The sequence below is a fragment of the Callorhinus ursinus genome, unplaced genomic scaffold (assembly GCF_003265705.2).
Source record: "Callorhinus ursinus isolate GAN/ISIS: 27379988/994484 unplaced genomic scaffold, GSC_fseal_2.0 scaffold12, whole genome shotgun sequence".
Taxonomy (NCBI): domain Eukaryota; kingdom Metazoa; phylum Chordata; class Mammalia; order Carnivora; family Otariidae; genus Callorhinus; species Callorhinus ursinus.
The window spans coordinates 18,703,192-18,724,208 of record NW_027397074.1 but is presented as its reverse complement, the minus strand read 5'-3'; the positions used below and the strand labels follow the sequence as shown (position 1 = coordinate 18,724,208).

Here is a 21,017-nt window from a genome sequence, read left to right as displayed (position 1 = left end):
AGTATATATATTAATGGTTTGGAAATTGCTCCCAATTTAATGTGAAAATTGTTTTCAAAACAAAAACCTGACTTTGTTTTTCTAAAATTGACTTTAAGAATTATTTAACAGGGCACCTGGGTGCCTCAGCCAGTTAAGTGTCCGACTCGATTTTGGCTCAAGTCATGATCTCGGGGTCATGAGATAGAGCCCCCAGTCAGGCTCCCAGCTGAGTGTGAACCTGCTTAGGATTCTCCCCCTCCCTCTGCCCTTCACCCCTGCTCTGCCCCCCCCCGCACTCATGCACACACTCTATCTTAAAAAGATAAACCAATTAGAAAATTACTATTTGATATTTTCAATATCCTTCAACCCAGCATGTCCTGCTTAGTTCTCTACAATGTTCATGTATCTGAGTTTATCATCATATATTAATCATGTATTAATTTTGCTAAAATGCCATTTTAACATTATTACTCTGGTTAAAAAATTATATTATCTCCTTATTACTTCATAGATAAAATAAGATTAAAAAGTCCTCAGTCTATCAAAGTCCAGGCTCGAACACCCAGTCTCACCTTCCACCTGTACAGGACAGACTCCTATTGTCCCCATTTCACTTCTCTACCATTGCCTGATGTCTCCATCTCCCCTGTTCCACTTCAAGTCTTATTCTCTCTTCAATGCTTGACAAAAATTTTCTTAGCAATTTTCTCTTTAAACACCCACAGCCTTTATGCATAATCCTGTAATATCATGCATTTTTAGAATTCAAAAAGGTTAGTGCTCCAAGACAGTACTGAAATTATCTAGTTCAACTCCTCCCTTTACAGATGCCGAAACTGCACTCCAATTAGAAAGGGGGACTTATTCGGGGAAACAACAATTTAGGATTAGAACCTAGTATTTAACTCTTTGAGTTCAGTATTTTAACTAGTACAGGATCTGCCACTGTTACTGGGTCTCCCTTCTGCTGACCAACTGCTCAGCAATTACTCGTGACTTTATTCTTAAAGCTATGTCCTGCCTGCCCACCTTGATTGTCATCAATTTCCCCAGGGCACACAATTCCTTTACATCTCCATTGTATCTAGTGCTGCGAAGTGAGTGCTGAAGAAGTATGCCAGAAACGACCTCAAGCAAATCCAGTAGTGGTACTGGGGATACAATCTGTGATCCCAATATTTTGTCTTAACAATGTGGCTCCTATATTCCATTGGATAGTAACAGCCATTAAAGATAATGACCACCAGCTTTCTCTTACTTTCCATATGGCTACTCTGGCCAGTCATGAAACCTCAGGGTTATCATTTGAGCTAAGATCCTGGAAATAGAGCCAGGATAGGGAAACAAGGGCTGGAACTGAGTCTGAAGACCACATTCCGAGACAGTTAGTCCTTTGCAAAACACAGAGGCTTAAGGAAGGATGACTCAAAAGCCAGGCTGAGTAATACCTTTCAAAGTTGCAAGTGGCTCTTTTCACTCACACACGCGCACACACACACACACACACACACACACACTCACACACACACACTCACACACACACACACACACACACACACACGTAAATTCTGAAGGACATATACATGAGGAAGAGGAACATTTTAACAACTGTATTAATCAAGTAATCAACAGGATAACAAACAACTGGTGGATGAAATTTCATTGCAAGCCCGAAGATCTAGAAAACAGGGAGAGGTGAGACCCTCAGGGTTATCAACATTCAAAGGCAGGGAGAACAAGGATGGCCCCACAACAAACTCACGCCAGTTCCTCTGTCATGGCCGCGGGACACTGGGCCCCGAGCCACACAAACCCAGAAGCATCTGCCAAAGGTCTCAGGCAGCTTGCCAGCATTCTCTGCCATTTGTGCAGCTGTCGTGAAGGGAGAGAGACCCGTATTCCCAGGGTTCCACCAAGTGGATTTCTTTATCAATTCAGAACAATGTGATTAGAATACAAGTTTTTTTTTATTAGTTCTGATTTTGTCACTCTGAATATATGTTTACCGGGATGAATACGTCTCCTGCTTATTTTTGCAACTAACAGAGGTGAATAGCATACCTCATGCCACACTAAGAAAGAGGTAATGCTGGAGAAATGAATATACATCACTCTTTTCACCTAACAGTGGAGTTATTGCTTAGACAAGTAGGTGCCCATTCACCTGGCAATTCCAAATGTCTTGAATATAATGTCAAACTTCCATCACTTTCCTTCCTTTCTTGCATATGAGTATCACAATTTCAAGGAAAATGACTTAGTGGCGAAATCTCAGATTGTAGCAGAGCCAGCTCACCTAATATACCAACACAGTTATTATGCTAAAGAAATAAGTTCAAAGCACTTGTTAAAAATGTGAACTGCTCCTTTCCACCAACTGAGGGAAAGAGAGAAAAAAAGAAAGAAAAAAATCTTCGGAAGAAAAATATAAGGGCTTTACTGACTGGTCTTTGTTGCCTTTCGTATTTGTTGTAAAGACTCAGTGTGTGGGAGTTAATTATATTAGTTACCTTGGGTAACAAGCTATTAATTTTGTTCTTCAAAGTTATTAACCACCTTTCTATACACAGTTCACAGGCGAATGAATGGACTTAATCCCTGTATTAAAATACAAAACAAACCAAATAATCCCATGTTTCATGACTTCTCAAAGTTGATTATCTCCTTGGCCAGATATACAACCGCCACTTTAGAAAAGGGTCTCTGGCAATTTATATGAGAAGCCCGTGAAAGGGGATTTAATCACACTTTAATAGTAATTCTGATTCAGACCAGACATAAAAGGTCACCAAGGAAAAGCATTTTTTCCCAGTGATTTAACTATATTGGATTAGTACAATTTCTTCTTCCGGTGACCACACAACTCCTGAGAGAGTCAGCTTGTCTGACTCTTTTTGCTTTATACTGCTTTTTGCAAATTTAAACAATTCAGTAGACAAAATAAGTATTTAAGATGATAACATTTACTGCCTCAAGTAGTCTGTAGATTCCTCTCTTTGTGGTCATGTCTCATTCTTCACAGTAAAACATATTACTATTTAATTCTAAAGCAGCAATTTTATATAGATAATGACCTTTATCTCCTAATTGCCAAAGGACATTTTACTTGTTAGAATCATTATGCACGTTAAAAAAAAAAAACTACAGTAAATGAAGAAACTATTACCATCAATCAAGATATTTATCGGCATTTAAGGAGCTCTGTGCTCTAACAGGAGCAAACAGTAGTTTCATGTACCAATACTCCTATGGGAAATCTGCAATGATTTATTTCTTTGATTTATTAAAAGCCTACTTATAGCTCAAAGGTCTCTGAATACCCATAAAATTAGGAGATTATTACCCTAAAATTAAAAAAATAATAGGCAAATCTGCAAACAGGAAGCAATCCAACAAGATAGTACCTACTGGAAATCACTGCATTATAAAAATAATATGTAAAATGAAATCTTTGAACTACTGTTTAGCAATATACTATGCTTTTATGAAACTCATTTTCTGGTTCTATAGCTGTGGCATATATGTCATTTATATAGCCATTTCCTTTTCTTTTAAATTCATCTGGAAATAATGTATATATGAAGATATTTCTATATGATTCCCTTTTGAAGTTTTCTGATTTCAAATATAGTAAATTAGTGATGTTAGTATAAAAATCAGTAATTTAACAAGGTTATATAAGCATTATTCAATAATTATCGCAGAGTGAACCATTAGGTTGAAACTAAAGTTTAGGAAATTATTCTCAGAATACAATTAAGTGGTATTATTATTATAGTTGAGCTTCAAATAAATCAAAAGGCTAAATATTTGAAGACATGTTTTAGCATAAAAATCTATATGATGCAAGCCACAGCCCATTAAAATTCCCTCTTCTGTTTTTTTCAATGACATAAAAATAAACAAGTTTATTATATTTTTAAGAAAATAGTTTTGGAAAGTTACTTAAAATAACTGAATGAAAATAAAAGCTTAAGTAGAATATAGGAAAAGAAAATATTTATAAAAACTGTACATTTATGCAAAGGACCATAAAATATTAATAAAGAAATATAATTTATTCTTAGATGGGAAAGCTCAATTTTATATATTTTCTTCCTAATATAATCTACAGGCTCAGTACAATCTCAATCAACTCAGTAAGAGGTTTTCTTAGGAACAGGGAGAAGGAAGTATTTCATGACTTTTATTTTCCACTGAGCAGAGAGCCTGACACGGGGCTCGATCCCAGGACCCTGGGACCACGACCTGAGCCGAAGGCAGACGCCCAACAACTGGAGTCACCCAGGCGCCCGTGTTTCATGACTTTAGACGAAGGGATCAAAGTGTAAGAACAGTCAATAAATTTATGAAAATTAAATGTTATTGAATTAAGGACTTTGAATTCTAATAATTATTTTTAACTAAGAGGATTACTATGCAAAGGATGTATCTGGCAGCACTTAATAATAGTTAAAAACTGTAAACAAACTATTAACATGGGGCTGATTAAGCAAATAACGTCTCATCCATGCAATGAAACACTCCTTTGTCATTAAGAATGAGAAGTTTCTGGATTCATTTTTCAATGAAAGGTGTTAATAACATATTTTTAAGTGAAAAAATAAAGTTATAAAAGGTATATAAAATATGATTCAATTTTTCTTAACGTGTATAGAAACGGAGGATATATGTAAAAACACTAAATGTGGTTTTCTCTGCTTACTAGGACAAAGGGTGATTTTTCAGCTTTTATCCTTTTTTTTTTTTTTAAAGATTTTATTTATTTATTTGACAGAGAGAGACACAGCGAGAAAGGGAACACAAGCAGGGGGAGTGGGAGAGGAAGAAGCAGACTTCCCGCTGAGTAGGGAGCCCGATGTGGCGCTCGATCCCAGGACCCTGGAACCATGACCTGAGCCGAAGGCAGCCGCTTAACGACTGAGTCACCCAGGTGCCCCAGCTTTTATCCTTTTTGACACTGGAAATTTTCTGTACAAAGACGCATTGTTTTTATAATCATAAGATATTATTTTAACATTCAGTGTGGGAATTTATGGGTAAAAAATAATTCAGTAAAATTAAAAGGGAAGTGGATACAGACAGCTTCTGGGAGAAGAGATCAATATGGCAACATTTGGAAGAAGTTGTCCATCTGCTATGATTTACAGGGGCACTTGGGGTACAGGATACAGCATGGAGGAATCACATGTGCTTTTGATTCTCTAGTTCCATTGTCCACTTTTTGTAATCATTTTACTGCTAACGTCCAGATGAACACAGTAGTGATGGAGAGTCTCAATTCGTATCAGTACACCCTCCTGGGACCTTATACTTAATATGAAAGCTGTATTTTAATGCTGCATTTGCATACCTAAAATACATGCTTATAGGATAAGTTTATCTCTTGCTATGGTCCATACTAAAATTTGCCCCAGTGAGTTCATATGGGAGTCTTATTAAAGAAGGGAAAAGTATGATAATGTGATTGACTTCTACAATGCATACAGTTTAAATCCTTTTACCGAAGACCTTAGTTTGTCTAGCTCTGATTCCATGTTTTAAAAAATAGGTGTATGTGAATATTAGCTAATGTGGAAGTTCTACTGAATAAAAATATTCAGTATAAAATGATTTGATAAAAATAATAACTTGTGGGATATTAACTATGTGCCAGGCATAGTTTTAAAAGCATTTTATGTGTATTAAGTCAATTATTCCTCAAAATAACCTATGAGATGGGTGCTGTTATTAGCCTTCATTTCTCCCAAGGGAAACTAAGGCTCAGATAATTAAGTCCCTTGTCCAAGGTGACAGTGCAGGTGATAAACCCAGATTGTCTGGCACCAGAACACATTTTATTTTCTCTTTGTGCAGATTTTTAAAATGGAAATGCTTTTAATTTAGATAGTTTAGATTGATAGAAAAGTTATGAAAAACAGTACAGAGAATTCCTGTATACCCCTCACCAGTTTCCTCTTTAAATCTTAAATGGTATATTTGTCACAACCAACTGTACACTGATACTTACTAACCTGCACACTTTACTCGGATGTCACTGGTTTTCCCTAATGTCCTTTTTCTGTCCCAGGATTCCATTCAGGATACCATATTACATTGAGTTGTCACGCTCCCTAGCCTCCTCTGGGCTATGACAATTTCTCAGACTTTCCTTGTTTTTGATGACCCTGACAGTTTTGAGGAGTACTAAGCAGTATTGTGTAGAATGTCCCTCAAGTTTGTGGGATTTTTTTTTTTGTGATTAGACTAGGGTTAGAGTTTTTGAGAGGAAGACCACAGAGACAGTGGCACATTATATCAAAGGTACAGGCTACCAACATGACTTACCTTTGATGATGCTAGCCTTGAAGACCTGCTGAGGTGGTTTGCCTGTTCTCCATTTTAAAGTTACCCTCCTTTTTCCAAGCTCTACTTGATGGAAAAAGTTACCAATCAAAGCCCACATTTAAGTGGGTGGGGATGGGAGGGAATTAAGCTCCACCCACTTAAAGGGGCAGGGGCATCCACATAAATTGTTTGACATTCTTCTGCGAGAACCCTCATTTTTAACCCACTATTCTACATTACAGCAGACATCCTATCATTTCCTACCATTCTGGCACCTTATTCGTGTACAGTAGTTTAAAAACACAATTTTAACTAATTTCCTGCGTTTTCAAAGGTGCAAAAAATACATCAGAATTAAATATGACAACCAAGAAATTTGTTTAAAATCATTTTCCACCAGCACTGTACAACTTGTCATGAAAGGATGAATTAGAAACCAATTTTTCTCAGGAGCACTCTGTAAAGAACTTACCAGAAATATTCGCTCCAGTTGATCCTGAATGTCTTTCATTCCTGGAAAAGCAGCAACCCCTTGGATCATTTCAACAAAGATGCAGCCGACTCCCCTAAAGAGAAAAGAAAAAAGAATTGTACAAAATCTCCAATATTTCCTGGTAAATTAAATCTGGAATTAGGACGTCTACTCCTACAGAGGAGAAACAATGAATAAATGACATTCTTAATGAGTACCAAGGGCTGTGCCACATATACCTAGACCCTACTTCTTTCCTTTCCCTCTCTGTCTAGTGCCCTGAAAGGTCTCTAATAGATGCAGCTACACTGGGCTCAGAAAATGGTGGCAACCAATAAAATATAACACTTAGCAGCTCCACCTTACTTACAGGAAACAGTCAAGAAACTCTTTAGCCTGATCTAGAAAGCCTTCAGTCGTTTTCAAATACCCCTTTCCAACACCATTTCATGAATTCTTAATATATTGTCCTCTCAAGCAGCCCAGGAGTTCTCAAACCTCTCTTTGCATCAAAATCATCTGGGGGGAACTTTTAAAAACTGTGAATAATCTGAACACAAACCCCAGAGATCCTGTGTCAATCAGTCTAGGTTGGATCCCAGGTGTTGACTCAGGCTACTTGGTGATTCAGGGCAGCTACACTGAGGATTGCTGCTGAGCTGGACTGATCTGCCCATGGGCCAAGAATAAACCCATACAGCTTGACTCAAATTGCTTCACTACCTACAACTCCCTCCTTCTTCATTTATTTGCTCTTAACAGATAAATCCAACCCAATTTCTATAACCTAATTTAAATGCCATTTCTTCCACAAAGCCTTCTATGAGCATTCCAGCAGACATAATAGCTCTCTTTATGAGTTTATTTTATTAAGTTCTCATTCAATATATCAGCCATCTACTATGGTCAACTTCCCCTCCTAGCTCAGCAGGTCATGCTCACAGTCCTTGTCTAGCAAGGCAGTCCAGCAGATCAGGAGACTTGCTTCCCAGACCACAGAGGCCTGCACCTAACCCAGTGGGAACAACCAATCCATAGTATAGGCAGAGAGCCAATCAGATACTTCTGCTGGGACTTTAACGAACAATCACTTGGGAGAGGGATGGAAAGAAACTAGGATATGTTGATGGGATAAGTGACATTAATGACAGAGCACTAGGAAGGACAGTCTTTTTGCAGATGAAGTCCCCTGAACTGACCTGGTTCCCACCTTCCTAAGGCCTAGATATTCAGATAATCCATTGCTTTTGCTAGCACTCTCTACCTTCCAGCAATTCTCCAGGATGTGTGTGTGTGTATACATATATATATTAAATCGTTCTATAAGTGTGTGTGTGTGTGTGTGTGTGTATTAAATGGTTCTACCTTGAATGGGTTTCTGTTTCCTGAAAGCATTCTGATGAAATCATGAACATACTGGGATACTTCTTCAATTGTTGTACTCATATTCAAACTTAGGGTGAGCAAAACCCTTGTGCCTTTAACTTCTTTCAGATCCTTTAGAGGTTAAGGACAAGGGACTACATCTCTATAACTGCCCCACTTGTTTACACAGTTGTGTATAAACCATGTATTGAATTAAAGAAGTAATGCATTTGCAGAAATCTCTTCTCTATTACAGCACATAATTTCTACCCAAAATAAATACCAAAAGTAAAGAGAATCAAAATGACTAAAAACAAATAAATGCTACCTTATATATCATAAAAATAATTCCATTTAAATAACAAATCATTAACTTTAAAATCAGTGTGCTAGGCAGATTGGGTTTAACACAAGTTGTCTTCATTTAAGATTTGAGACACAACATACATTTTGACAATCATTTTATTAGCATACTAAAAATGCAATGATATTCTTATAAATATTGGGGCTTCAGATGCCTGGTTAGGTCTAAGACTTCAATTTAGGGTCTTTCCAAATTTTTATGCCATTAATTCTTTTCTAAGACTACTGACCTACATTTCTACTGTCTTTTTTTTTTTTTCAAGATTTATTTATTTATTTTAGAAAGAGAGAACACAAGCAGGAGGGGTAGAGGGAGAATGAGAAAGAATCCCAAGCAGAATTCTGAGCTGAGCACAGAGCCCGACATGGGGCTCCATTTCATGACCCGAGATCATGACCCAAGATCAGGACCTGAGCTGAAACCAAGAGTCGCCCCTCAGGCGCCCCTCTATTGTCTTCTTATTTACGTATACATAAAGTATCTTGGATCTTCAATAGCTACCGACACCTTCCTTCCAACATTCAGGGTATACTCTCTATTCAGTGTCATTTGGCTGTCCTCCTTCCCAGCACAGGCTGCAACTCTGAGTGTGCAGACCCTCAGCAGAAGCCACAGCTGCCCCCACTGGGTACCCAGCAAGCTGGCGGGTGAGGTAACCATTACACACACCTCCAGAAATGCTGTTAGCAATACTTGTGCTTGGTCCAGATCATCTCCATAATACAATATTTAGAACAATTAAAAGATAAATCTATGCTGCAATTTTACTCAGTTGGAGTACGACGACAGAGCATTTCCACAGGCTTTTATCTGCTCAGCTGGCTATGGGACATGGACTTTCATTTCTAATGGATGTTTCTGATGACATCATTTTCCAAAGCTGTGTGAGGGTATACTAATAAAGCTGATAGAATTATACTTAAAGGATGTATAAAAGGCGATAGAATGCACAAGAAAATTAAAAAGCAGAAGTGTCAAACATATCAACATATTACAGCCTAGCAGAATACTTCATGATGAGAGCTGCCTTATTGCCACACAGCAATAAAAGCCCTTCAATTTAATATGAAGGGACTATTGCCTACTCCACTTTTTTTCCCCCTTGCTACCCTCTATTACTCTGCACTCCTAGCTCTTGATGGATTAAGTGGCCCTGTGGCTTACTGAGAAAGAATTCAATCACTTAAGTTCTATACTTATGATATATAATCTTATTTCAGGAAATGCCTCCTTTAATTTGTTGTTTCTTTTGGCAATTTGAATAATTATGTAATTATCACCCACACAGTCTAAATTTTTCAAGAACAAGAACTGATCACAAAGCTTACAATTAAAGCTGTCCCAGGATGCGGTGTGTTCAAACTCTCACACACGATTTGTTACCTGGTAAGATGACGTATGAAACACCCACTCATGCCCATGTATCCTTCAGTTCTTCCAAACTCAAAACTGTCAAATTTAATTTATGCTGCAGATATGTGATTTCTTCACCACAATTCAAAGATTTTAAGCAGAATTGATAATTCTTTTTTTTAAATATTTATGTATTTATTTTAGAGAGAGTGAGAGAGCAGGGTGTGGGTGTGGAGTGGGGAGAGGGAGACGGAGAGAGAGAATCCCAAGCGCTTAACCGGCTGAGCCACCCAGGTGCCCCAGAACTGGTAATTCTTTGTAATTATGATTATGGAGGGACAACTTTTTAAGGTTGAAGGTCAAACAATTTGGGAGTTATTATTTTGAAAAAGTATACAAAATTGGGGTACCTGTGTGGCTCAGTTGGTTAAGTGGCTGACTCTTGATTTTGGCTCAGGTCATGATCTCAGGGTCCTGGGATCGAGCCCCGTGTCGGGCTCTGTGCTCAGCGGGGAGTCTGCTGGAGATTCTCTCTCTATCCCTTTACCCCTCCCCCCTGCTTGCGTGCACACTCTCCCTCTAAAATAAATAAATCTTTGAAAAAGTATACAAAATTATGAATAAAAATTGAGTACAAAAGTGAACCCAGAATGAGAAAATAAATCAAAAGAAATCATAAATTTTTAAAAGCTAACAGGACAAATAATATTAAATTCAGAAAAATAATGTAACATATTTATTAACTGACACACCTCTCTGATATTTTTCTTTCTACAATTCTGGCTGCATAATCTTTGATTACCTCTTCTATAAGAACTCTAGAATATTTTCTACAAAGAGAATACAGAGGTAACAGTCGTTCCTCTAGCATAATGATGACTTTCTTTTCTGATAGTCTAGTAGAAAAGTTGTCTGTTCCTTCAGCTTCCCTTCTCCTGATTGATATAGTCATGTAAACTTTTAGGACTGTTGTCAATTTGGGGAAAACTATCAAGTTTCCTTCAAGTATGTCTGTGTACTATAAACACAGTAATTCTAAAACATTCTTCACAATTCCCATGATAAATACCAAAGGAGCACAGGAGGACATGCACTTGTACTCCTGAAGTCTAACGACACTAGGAAAGTGGAACGTGGTGCTTTATGGGGTGATGGCATGGGAGTGGGAATGGGGCATTCCAGAGAGAGAAAACAGGACCCTATACATGAGGAATCTTGGGAGAGCCAAATGCTGTTATGATGGCTGTGCTCAGAAAGTGGAAGAGAGAGTTAAAAAAAGAACAGAAGTCCATACATTAGGCTAAGTCTTTTCTTCCTACACTAGGTCTCAGCTTTTTTCTCTATCCTAGGACTCGATGATGGATGAAGCTCACCAACTGGACATACAGGTGAAAAACCCAGATTACAGATCAGGAGATAAAATAGTCTCGAGGACAGAAGCAATTACAACCATTGGTTGTAAAGCCACCTCGTTCTTTCCCACTCATGGCAGCAAATGAATGAGACTAGCAGTAGTATCAGCCCTCTCTCTACTCGGGGGCCACACACTCAATAATATGCAGGGATCCACAGACTACAGACCAAATCCTGCCCAGTGCCTGTTTTTATAAGCTATAAGCTAAGACTGGCTTTTACTTTTTTTTTAAAAGGTTTTTTTTATTTATTCATTCGAGACACAGAGATAGAGAGAGAGCATTAGTAGGGGGAGAAGCAGAGGGAGGGGGAGAAGCAGGCTTCCCACTGAGCAGGGAGCTCGATGCGGGGCTGGAACCCAGGACTCTGAGATCATGACCTGAGCCGAAGGCAGAGCTTAACCATCTGAGCCACCCAGGCACCCCTGGCTTTTACTTTCTTAAATGGTTGAAAACAAACGAAAGATGAATATTTGATGATATATGAACATTATATGAAATTCAAATTTCAGTGTTCATAAGTAAGATTTTATTAGAGCCCCGCCGCACATTCATTTATGTGTTGTCTATGCGGCTTTCTCATCCTCACAGCAAAGCTGAATAGCTGCTTACAGAAACCATATGCTCAGAAAAGCCTGAAATGTGTACGATCTGGTCCTTTACAGACAAAGTTTGCCAAATCCTGATCTATGTTACACTTCACTTGCATAAAAGCATACTTGTAAATAGAAGAAATCACCTTCATCAGTTACGGAGAGAAAATGAAAGAAACTGCGTAGTACGATGATTCGTTAATAAAGCACTAATAGAAATGGGCCCTCAGGAATGATCTGGCTTTTCACTATTTTCCTCAGCAGTTTCCCTGGGGCAGATATGCTTTAAAACTTGCCATGCATTTTGCCAAAAAACTAGTAGATTCTTAAAACTTGATTGAAGATGGATATTTTAATCTTACGGTGTTTTTTCTATCATAAAGTGTTTTTATTTTATTTTTTTAATATTTAAAGATTTTATTTATTTATTTGACAGAGAGAGAGGGCACAAGAAGGGGGAGTGGCAGGCCAAGGGAGAAGCAGGCTCCCCGTTGAGCAGGGAGCCCGATGCAGGGCTCCATCCCAGGACCCTGGGATCATGACCTGAGCCGAAGGCAGACGCTTAACGACTGAGCCACCCAGGCGCCCCATCTTAAAGTATTTTTAACTGAGAAATAAACTGGGAGCAAATGTGTAGGGTGACTTTTAATAACAGTGCTTATACAACCACTTCTCTAAGGATTTCTTCTCAAGATAGAGGGTTTGGTGAATTGATTTGAATAATGGATAGGGTGGAAGGAGAATTTACTTTTATGAACTTTTTTCAGAAATTTTTGTCTTGTGTTTAGGCCGAAGTTTATTGTGTGGAAGTACTACCTTTTATTTTTATAAATATTAGGAAATTTTACCTGATAAATGAAAATTAATATAATATAATATAATTAATATAATATAATAATATAAATATAAGCTTTCTGTGTTTGGAAAGGATTTCAAGTTATTTTCTTTCCATCTGCCCTCCCTCTATCCACATCTAACATCAGTGTCTCTGTGTTGATAAAAGGAGAGGAATTAGATTTTTAAAATTACAGCTTGAGCTTTTTTCTACCTTAAAACTAAGAATGGAGACCTGGGAGTGTGAAGTCCCCACATGCTTGCCAATTTCACATCACACCTCTACCCATGAGATTTCTTCTGTCCAGTCATGCTGCTCTGCTGTCTGTTCCCGAAACATGCCGCTCTCCTCCCCATTTCCAGGATCTGTGCATGCGCTGCTGTTCCTTCCTCGCAGAACGCATTTCCCCTCACTCTGTGCGTGGGTAAGTGCTTCTTGTTAGTCTGCAGTCAGCTCCTTTCAGAAATGTCCTTCCCAGCCACCACATGTAAGGCGGGTTTCCCCTTACTGCCCAGGCTCCATGTTTCACCCTCCATTCCCTAGTCTGTTTCCTTCCTCACATTCAAAGGATATTCACTTGTCTTTGCTTTTTGGGGATGTGTTTCCTCTAGATGGAAGACCAAGATCAGGGACAAAGTAGTGTTCATCATCTTGTTCCCAGGGCAGAGCAGAATGTCAGCACATAGTAAGGGCTCAAAGATATTTGGTGACTGAATGAATCAAAAGCAATGTAAGCCTCCCTCCCTCTCCCCCTACTACCAAGTAAGAGCTGAGCAGAGCAGCCTATTTTCAAAGAGTAGAGTATGGAGGCAGGGATAGGAGATGGATGATAACTTTACAATGGAGAAAGCTGGCAAACAGGACCTTAACTATATGATCAAAGTTAACCTCACCGGTGCTAAGTCATGCTGATAGCATGTACCCTTGATGTGATGTGATGAGAAGGTCCACTTCACCTCTGTCATCTTCCTCCCAAAACATCAGATGAACCCAACCTGAGGGACAGCCTACAAAATGCCTGACAGGTACTTCTCAAAACTGTCAAGGTCATGAAAAACAAAGAAAGTCTGAGAAACTATCACAACCCAGAGGAAACTAAGAACACATGACAACTACATGTAGTGTGCTGTCCTGGACGGGATCCTAAAATACAAAAGAGAAATTAAGGAAAAACTGGTGAAGTCAAAATGAAGCTGTTTAGTTCATAGCAATGGAACATTGTGGGGGCCTTAGCTGAGACAAATGTACCATCTGTCCTCATATCGTAGTGTAAGATGTTAACAAACAGGGGAAGCCAGGTGAGGACGATATAGGAATTCTCTATTGTCTTTATAGTTTTTCTAAAATATCGAAAACGATTCTAAAATTTAAAGTTTATTATTTAAAAAAATGAAGAAGGACTGCATCTCCTTGGAACTGTATACAGAATCGGTCATTTTAAGTAGAGGAGCAGTAGCAGTCTGAGTTTTCACTACATGAGAGAAAAAGAATCTCTGTGCATTTTGATGAACTTTTCCTTGGAAGCAGCATGAATCACCTAGAACCGCAGGCTAGACCGCCAGATGTCAGTTAAGGTTCGACCTGAAATAACTTGGGCAGCAAGCTAATCAGAGATGATTTTTTTTAAATTTTGTTTTATTATGTTATGTTTACCACCATACATTACATCATTAGTTTTTGATGTAGTGTTCCACGATTCATTGTTTGCATATAACACCCAGTGCTCCATGCAGTACATGCCCTCTTTAATACCCATCACCAGGCTAACCCATCCCCCCCTCCCTTCTAGAACCCTCAGTTTGTTTCTCAGAGTCCATAGTCTCTCATGGTTCGTCTCCCCCTCCGATTTTCCCCCCTTCATTTTTCCCTTCCTGCTATCTTCTTCTTTTTTTTTTTAACATATAATGTATTATTTGTTTCAGAGGTACAGGTCTGTGATTCAATACTCTTACACAATTCACAGTGCCCACCATAGCACATACACTCCCCAATATCCATCACCCAGCCACCCCATCCCTCCCAACCCCCACCACTCCAGCAACCCTCAGTTTCCTTCCTGAGATTAAGAATTCCGCATATCAGTGAGATCATATGATAATTGTCTTTCTCTGATTGACTTATTTCGCTTAGCATAATACCGTCTAGTTCCATCCCTGTCGTTGCAAATGGCAAGCTTTCACCTTTTTGATGGCTGCATAATATCCCACTGTGTGTGTGTATACACACACACACACACACACACACACACACACACACACACACACACACACCCCTTCTTTATCCATTCATCTGTTGATGGACATCTGAGCTCTTTCCAGAGTTTGGCTATTGTGGACATTGCTGCTCTAAACATTGGGGTGCATGTATCCCTTCGGATCACTACATTTGTATCTTTGGGGTAAATACCCAGTAGTGCAATTGCTGGGTCATAGGGTAGCTCTATTTTCAACTTTTTGAGGAACCTCCATACTGTTTTCCAGAGTGGTTGCACCAGCTTGCATTCCCACCAACAGTGTAGGAGGGTTCCCCTTTCTCCACATCCCCGCCAACACCTGTCATTTCCTGACTTGTTAATTTTAGCCATTTTGACTGGTGTGAGGTGGTATCTCATTGAGGTTTTGATTTGGATTTCCCGGATGCTGAGCGATGTGGAGCACTTTTTCATGTGTCTGTTGGCCATCTGAATGTCTTCTTTGGAAAAATGTTTTTCATGTCTTCTGCCCATTTCTTGATTGGATTATTTGTTCTCTGGGTGTTGAGTTTGATAAGTTCTTTATAGATTTTGGATACTAGCCCTTTATCTGATATGTCATTTGCAAATATCTTCTCCATTTTGTCAGTTGTCTTTTGGTTTTGTTGACTGTTTTCTTTGCTGTGCAAAAGCTTTTTATCTTGATGAAGTCCCAATAGTTCATTTTGCCCTTGATTCCCTTGTCTTTGGCGATGTTTCTAGGAAGAAGTTTCTGCGGCTGAGGTCGAAGAGGTTGCTGTCTGTGTTCTCCTCTAGGATTTTGATGGACTCCTGTCTCACATTTAGGTCTTTCAACCATTTGGAGTCTATTTTTGTGTGTGGTGTAAGGAAATGGTCCAGTTTAATTCTTCTGCATGTGGCTGTCCAATTTTCCCAATACCATTTGTTGAAGAAACTGTCTTTTTTCCATGGGACATTCTTTCCTGCTTTGTCGAAGATTAGTTGACCATAGAGTTGAAGGTCCATTTCCGGGGTCTCTATTCTGTTCCATTGATCTATGTGTCTTTTTTTGTGCCAGTACCATACTGTCTTGATGGTGACAGCTTTGTAATAGAGCTTGCAGTCCGGAATTGTGATGCCACCAGCTTTGCTTTTCTTTTTCAACATTCCTCTGGCTATTCGGGATCTTCTCTGGTTCCATACAAATTTTAGGATAGTTTGTTCCATTTCTTTGAAAAAAGTTGATGGTATTTTGATAGGGACTGCACTGAATATGTAGATTGTACATTGACATCTTCACAATATTTGTTCTTCCAATCCATGAGCATGGAACGTTTTTCCATTTCTTTGTGTCTTCCTCAATTTCTTTCATGAGTATTTTATAGTTTTCTGGGTACAGATTCTTTACCTCTTTGGTTAGATTTATTCCTAGGTATCTTATGGTTTTGGGTGCAATTGTAAATGGGATCGACTCCTTAATTTCTCTTTCTTCTGTCTTGTTGTTGGTGTATAGAAATACAACTGATTTCTGTGCATTGACTTTATATCCTGCCACTTTACTGAATTCCTGTATGAGTTCTAGCAGTTTTGGGGTGCAGAGATGAATTTTGATATAAAGGTATTTGAAAACTGATACGCACATTCTATGGCAAAGAAATTCAAGATGAAAAATTTATCTGTACTATTAAGTCTGGGGCATTAGCGGGGAGTGTGAATGTAGAGAAAAAAGGGAATTCCCAGAGAAGGGGCAAAAACATTTCTCCATCAGAGCAGGTAACAGCAAGCTCACCACCGCTTCTCTGGTGAGGCTTCCTCATCTCTCAGACAGGGTTAGGGCCCCAACTCCAGCTTCTCATGTTTACTTCCTGCAACTGTAATGTATTTACTTATAAATGGACCAGCCACTGTCATGGTTCTCAGAACAAGGATTTGGTCTCTTACTTTGAAAGGCACAGCTCAAATGAGTCAAAGTGGTTTTGGCAATATAGTGGCCCTCCCAGACCTGAATGAAACCGGGTTAGTCACTATTGTAACCAGTTAAGATGCATTGTAATGTACCTGTTTATTAAAATCCCGTTGGATAACTTTATATCCTTCCACTAAAATAGGGATTCATTAGATCCCTCAGCTCTTATACTCAAACAATATCTGCCTCTGACACATGGCCTTTCAAGGGGACGATACTCAATTTTCTCACAAAGACATTAGTGTTACAAGACATTAATTAACCCAAGAGATGATTATCTCCCTTGAAGAAATATAAAACAGGACCTAGAGCTTCTTATTTTTCTTCTTGGCATTAATCTTATTCTGGTCAGTAAAAAATAAAACATTGTTCTCCTTCTTTCCTAATTCTCAGGGCAACAGTTTGGGTTCAGTCCCAGTACACAATGTAGAAGGACTTTAATGTTTTAAAATATGGTGCAATCAAAATCTCAAAAAAACCTATCCTATGATTTTAGCTTCTAATCCCATCCATGTATTGGCAAAGGCTTGAGATTCCTTAGGATAGAAAGCTTTAAGCAGACAAGTGACAGTTTCATTCTCAAGTCGCAGAGCTTAACCACAGAGTCTGGGCAGGATCATGGCACAGCGTAGCCTGTGTATCTGAGTCTGGGCGCAGTGGACAGCGACCCGCCTGGCTCACACTATCACCTGGAGGAGAGACCTGTCCTTTCTAGACTTCTCTAAGTACAAGTTAGGAGGCCTCTACTCAAGTTCAGAGAATCATTTAGAACCATTCAGAACTATCTGCATTGTCAAAACATTTGGAAAGAGGGCTGAAGATAAAGACAGAGCGTCAAGCAGCTTCTGGCAGGAAGAAAGCACATAAGCAGAACCGTAACTCACTGCAAGTTAGTTCTTTCGCTTTTCTCTTACAACATTAGGCTGGCACCAGAAATCTCCTCAAAGCCTATGTGTCAGTCAGTAAAAAAGCATCTGAAGCTTTGCTTCTCACCTTCTACTGGGTATGCAATCAGGTGGAGATCTTAGTAGAACACAGAATTCTGACTGACTAGGTCTGGGCTGAAGCCTGAGACCTTGCATTTCTTTCTTTCTTTCTTTCTTTCTTTGTTCTTTTATTTATTATTTTTTTTTAAGAGAGAGAGCGAGAGAGTGAGAGAGCATGAAGGGTGGGGGGAGGAGCTAAGAGAGAGAGAGAATTTCAAGCAGGCTCCACACTCAGCACAGACCCTGACTCGGGGCTGGATCCCATGACCCTGAGATCATGACCTCAGCCGAAATCAAGAGTCAGACACCCAACCAACTGAGCCACCCAGGCACCCTGAGATCTTGCATTTCTAACAAGCCTCCTAAGCAATGCAGATGCTGCTGGTCACAGGACCAGAAACTGAGGAACATGAATCTAAATGAATCTAGGTAATTCTGTCTTGAAAGGAGTTTTTTATCTCAGGTTAATTTTCTGAATGTGTATTCAGGCTCTAGCCAAAGGAACAAAGAAACAGCAGACCGGTAAAGTAAATTAGATTAAATGCTAAACACAATCTGAATTTCACACACTGTGATGCAATACTAACTCAGAAAGGTTCCACATTAATTAACCTAATAGGTAATTTTATTTAGCCATGGTTCACTGAAATGCACCATTATGCAATTAAAGCTAGTACGATCTGATGCACCAAGGTGGCCATTTATTTATGTCACTTTTCTCTGTTGGAATGTATGTATTTGTAAGAGGGACCAAAGAGTTCTGTTCCCTAAGAGGTTAGCTTTTAAAAGACCAAAATATAAAAAAATTTTTTTTCCTATAACTTGTAAGAAAATTTATTACACATAACAGACATGGTCTTTTCATGTTGGCATCTGCAGTATTTGAAAAGTGAAAGATTAAAAAATTACATTCCACATGCCCTTGGTGACTACTGAAGGAACTGAATTGATTAAACTGTCACTCATCATTTACTGTGTGGTTAGTGGTTCATTAGGCACAGATAGGCACGATATATCTTAGTCAAATACTTCTGTGGAGTACTTAGCTCTCAAGAAATGAAAACCAAACCAAACCAAACCTTAAGACTGCATGTAAAAGCTCATCTCAGAAAATATTCAGTCCCAAACAATAGATCTTTTATGTAAGGGGGACACTAAGATTTATTTTTCAAACTGTGAAAAACTTAAAAAGTTGCACTTACAAATTAAACATATCAGGACAAAAATTAAACAAAAGTAAAGAATGAAGTACAGAAAGTTAATGTAGGGGCACCTGGGTGGCTCAGTCGGTTAAGCGTCTGCCTTCGGCTCAGGTCATGATCCCAGGGTCCTGGGTTCCAGCCCTGCATCGGGCTCCCTGCGCCGCGGGAAGCCTGCTTCACCCTCTCCCTCTGCCCCTCCCCCTGCTTGTTCTCTCTCTCTCTCTCTGTCTCTCTGTCTCAAATAAATAAAATCTTTAAAAAAAAAAAAAGAAGAAAGAAGTTAATGTAGTTGAGTAAAGCCAAGGCCCAGGGTGTCCTGCTGCTGACCTGGGAGGAGGGAGCCGGTGTGTGAGTGGAAACCGCCTTCCCAGCATCCACACCTGAAATAAGACTTAGGAGGAAGATCAAGAAGCCCACCCACCTTAAAGTACCAATGGCATTAATGCTCCTTACGTTTCTTGCTCATATTTTAATATGCATGTATCTAACTATATATTTTAGTATGCATATTTCATTATACATATATTTTCGTACATGTATATTTTAGTGTGTGTGTGTGTGTGTGTGTGTGTGTGTGTGTGTGTGTCGAATCATATGGCAGAGCTGTATTTCTGCTTTCTGGTCCAGTTTCCTAAGCTAGAAAGTCAGGAGTCATCTGAAACCCTTACCTTTCCTATATTACTCTCATTCCATTATCAAGGTGTCATATCCTAACTATTCATAAATATTTCTCCATTCTGGTCTCCAACCACTTTCCCCCTCCCTCCGTTCCTTCCTTTTTCTCAACTGCTTCTTAAACTCTGTCCTTCTACTTTACCAACAAATATCAAGGTAGGTTACTTTTGTCCATGGCATGGCCTATGTCGTCCCTTAGCCCAAATTCTGTCAACTCTGAAAAGCGGGTTTGACCTGTCAGCCCAACTAATTACTGCTTGATGACACCTTCCTTGACCTCCCACCTCTCCTCAACTAACCACCAAGGGTAAGTTTATCACCTTCATCTCTGAGTTGCCAGTGTCCTAACTGTATACTTGTATGATAGCTTATCCCACTGCCTTTCCCTCTGACCTTGAAGCATGGATGGATTTTTCTTATCTTTGTAAGTGCCAGGACCTGATCTAAAGTCTGGTTCAAAATAGGTGCTTAGTAAATATCCTTAAAATGAACAAATGAATGAATGAATTGCATAAGTTAGTCTGAGGAATGCACATAAGAAACTGCAGTAGAGACAAGAATTTGATTTAGACCTATGATTATTATTATTATATTAAATGTAAAAAAAATCAGTTCAGCAAAATATCTAAACCAAATTTCACCAAAATATCTAAACCCTAACTTTATTTGTAAGCTACTCTGAAGGAATTCCAGCAGCCTTTATGGAAACCTCTGGTTTGGCAGTACAATCTACTTGAATGCTAAAATCTAGAGCTGGAGGAATTTTAGAGAATGCCCATGACAGTGTTTTGATTTTTACATGTAAGGAAACTGTACTACATGTTTAAATGTCTTAGTTTTGTCCCAGAACCTGAAAAGGTGATTCTGAATCCTGGGCCAGCGAGCCCTCCGTGATGCCATGCTGCCTCGCTAGTTAGAACATATCTATTTGGTTGGTCTGTTAGGTTAAAAAAAGAAGAAATAGAGATGGCAAATTGGTTCTCATTACTGATGACACAAATGCTAACAAGGGTGAGAATAAAACAAAATCAAATCTTCAAAATTAATGTGCGGGCACAGGAAACAATAAAGCTACCCTTAAAAACTGAAGTCTATCATCATCACTCAGTGCTGAAAATAAGATTGTTGTGGATGTTTAAAAATGCTTGAAAATTCAAAACCGACTTCCACAGATAATGAGACCCCAGAGATAAAATCTTAAAACAACAGCTATGGGTTATATAGATAAGTAGGAATATTCAGACCAGGAACATCTGAGAAACTAGTCACAATTAACACAAAAATGTAAAAA

The 21,017-nt window shown here is 38.9% G+C and overlaps 1 protein-coding gene across 6 annotated transcripts in view; it reads right to left on the bottom strand.

Moving 5' to 3' along the window:
• CDK14 (cyclin dependent kinase 14) overlaps nucleotides 1-21,017 on the bottom strand; it is a 542,651-nt gene that overhangs the window by 198,761 nt on the left and 322,873 nt on the right. For all 6 annotated transcript variants that reach the window (XR_012380203.1, XM_025872847.2, XM_073898783.1 and 3 more), the window contains one exon: nucleotides 6,785-6,878. Coding sequence is in view for 5 of the 6 variants with exons in the window: in XM_025872847.2 (XP_025728632.1) it covers nucleotides 6,785-6,878 (94 nt within the window). In the remaining variant the exon portion in view is untranslated. The remainder of the gene's footprint in view (nucleotides 1-6,784; nucleotides 6,879-21,017) is intronic.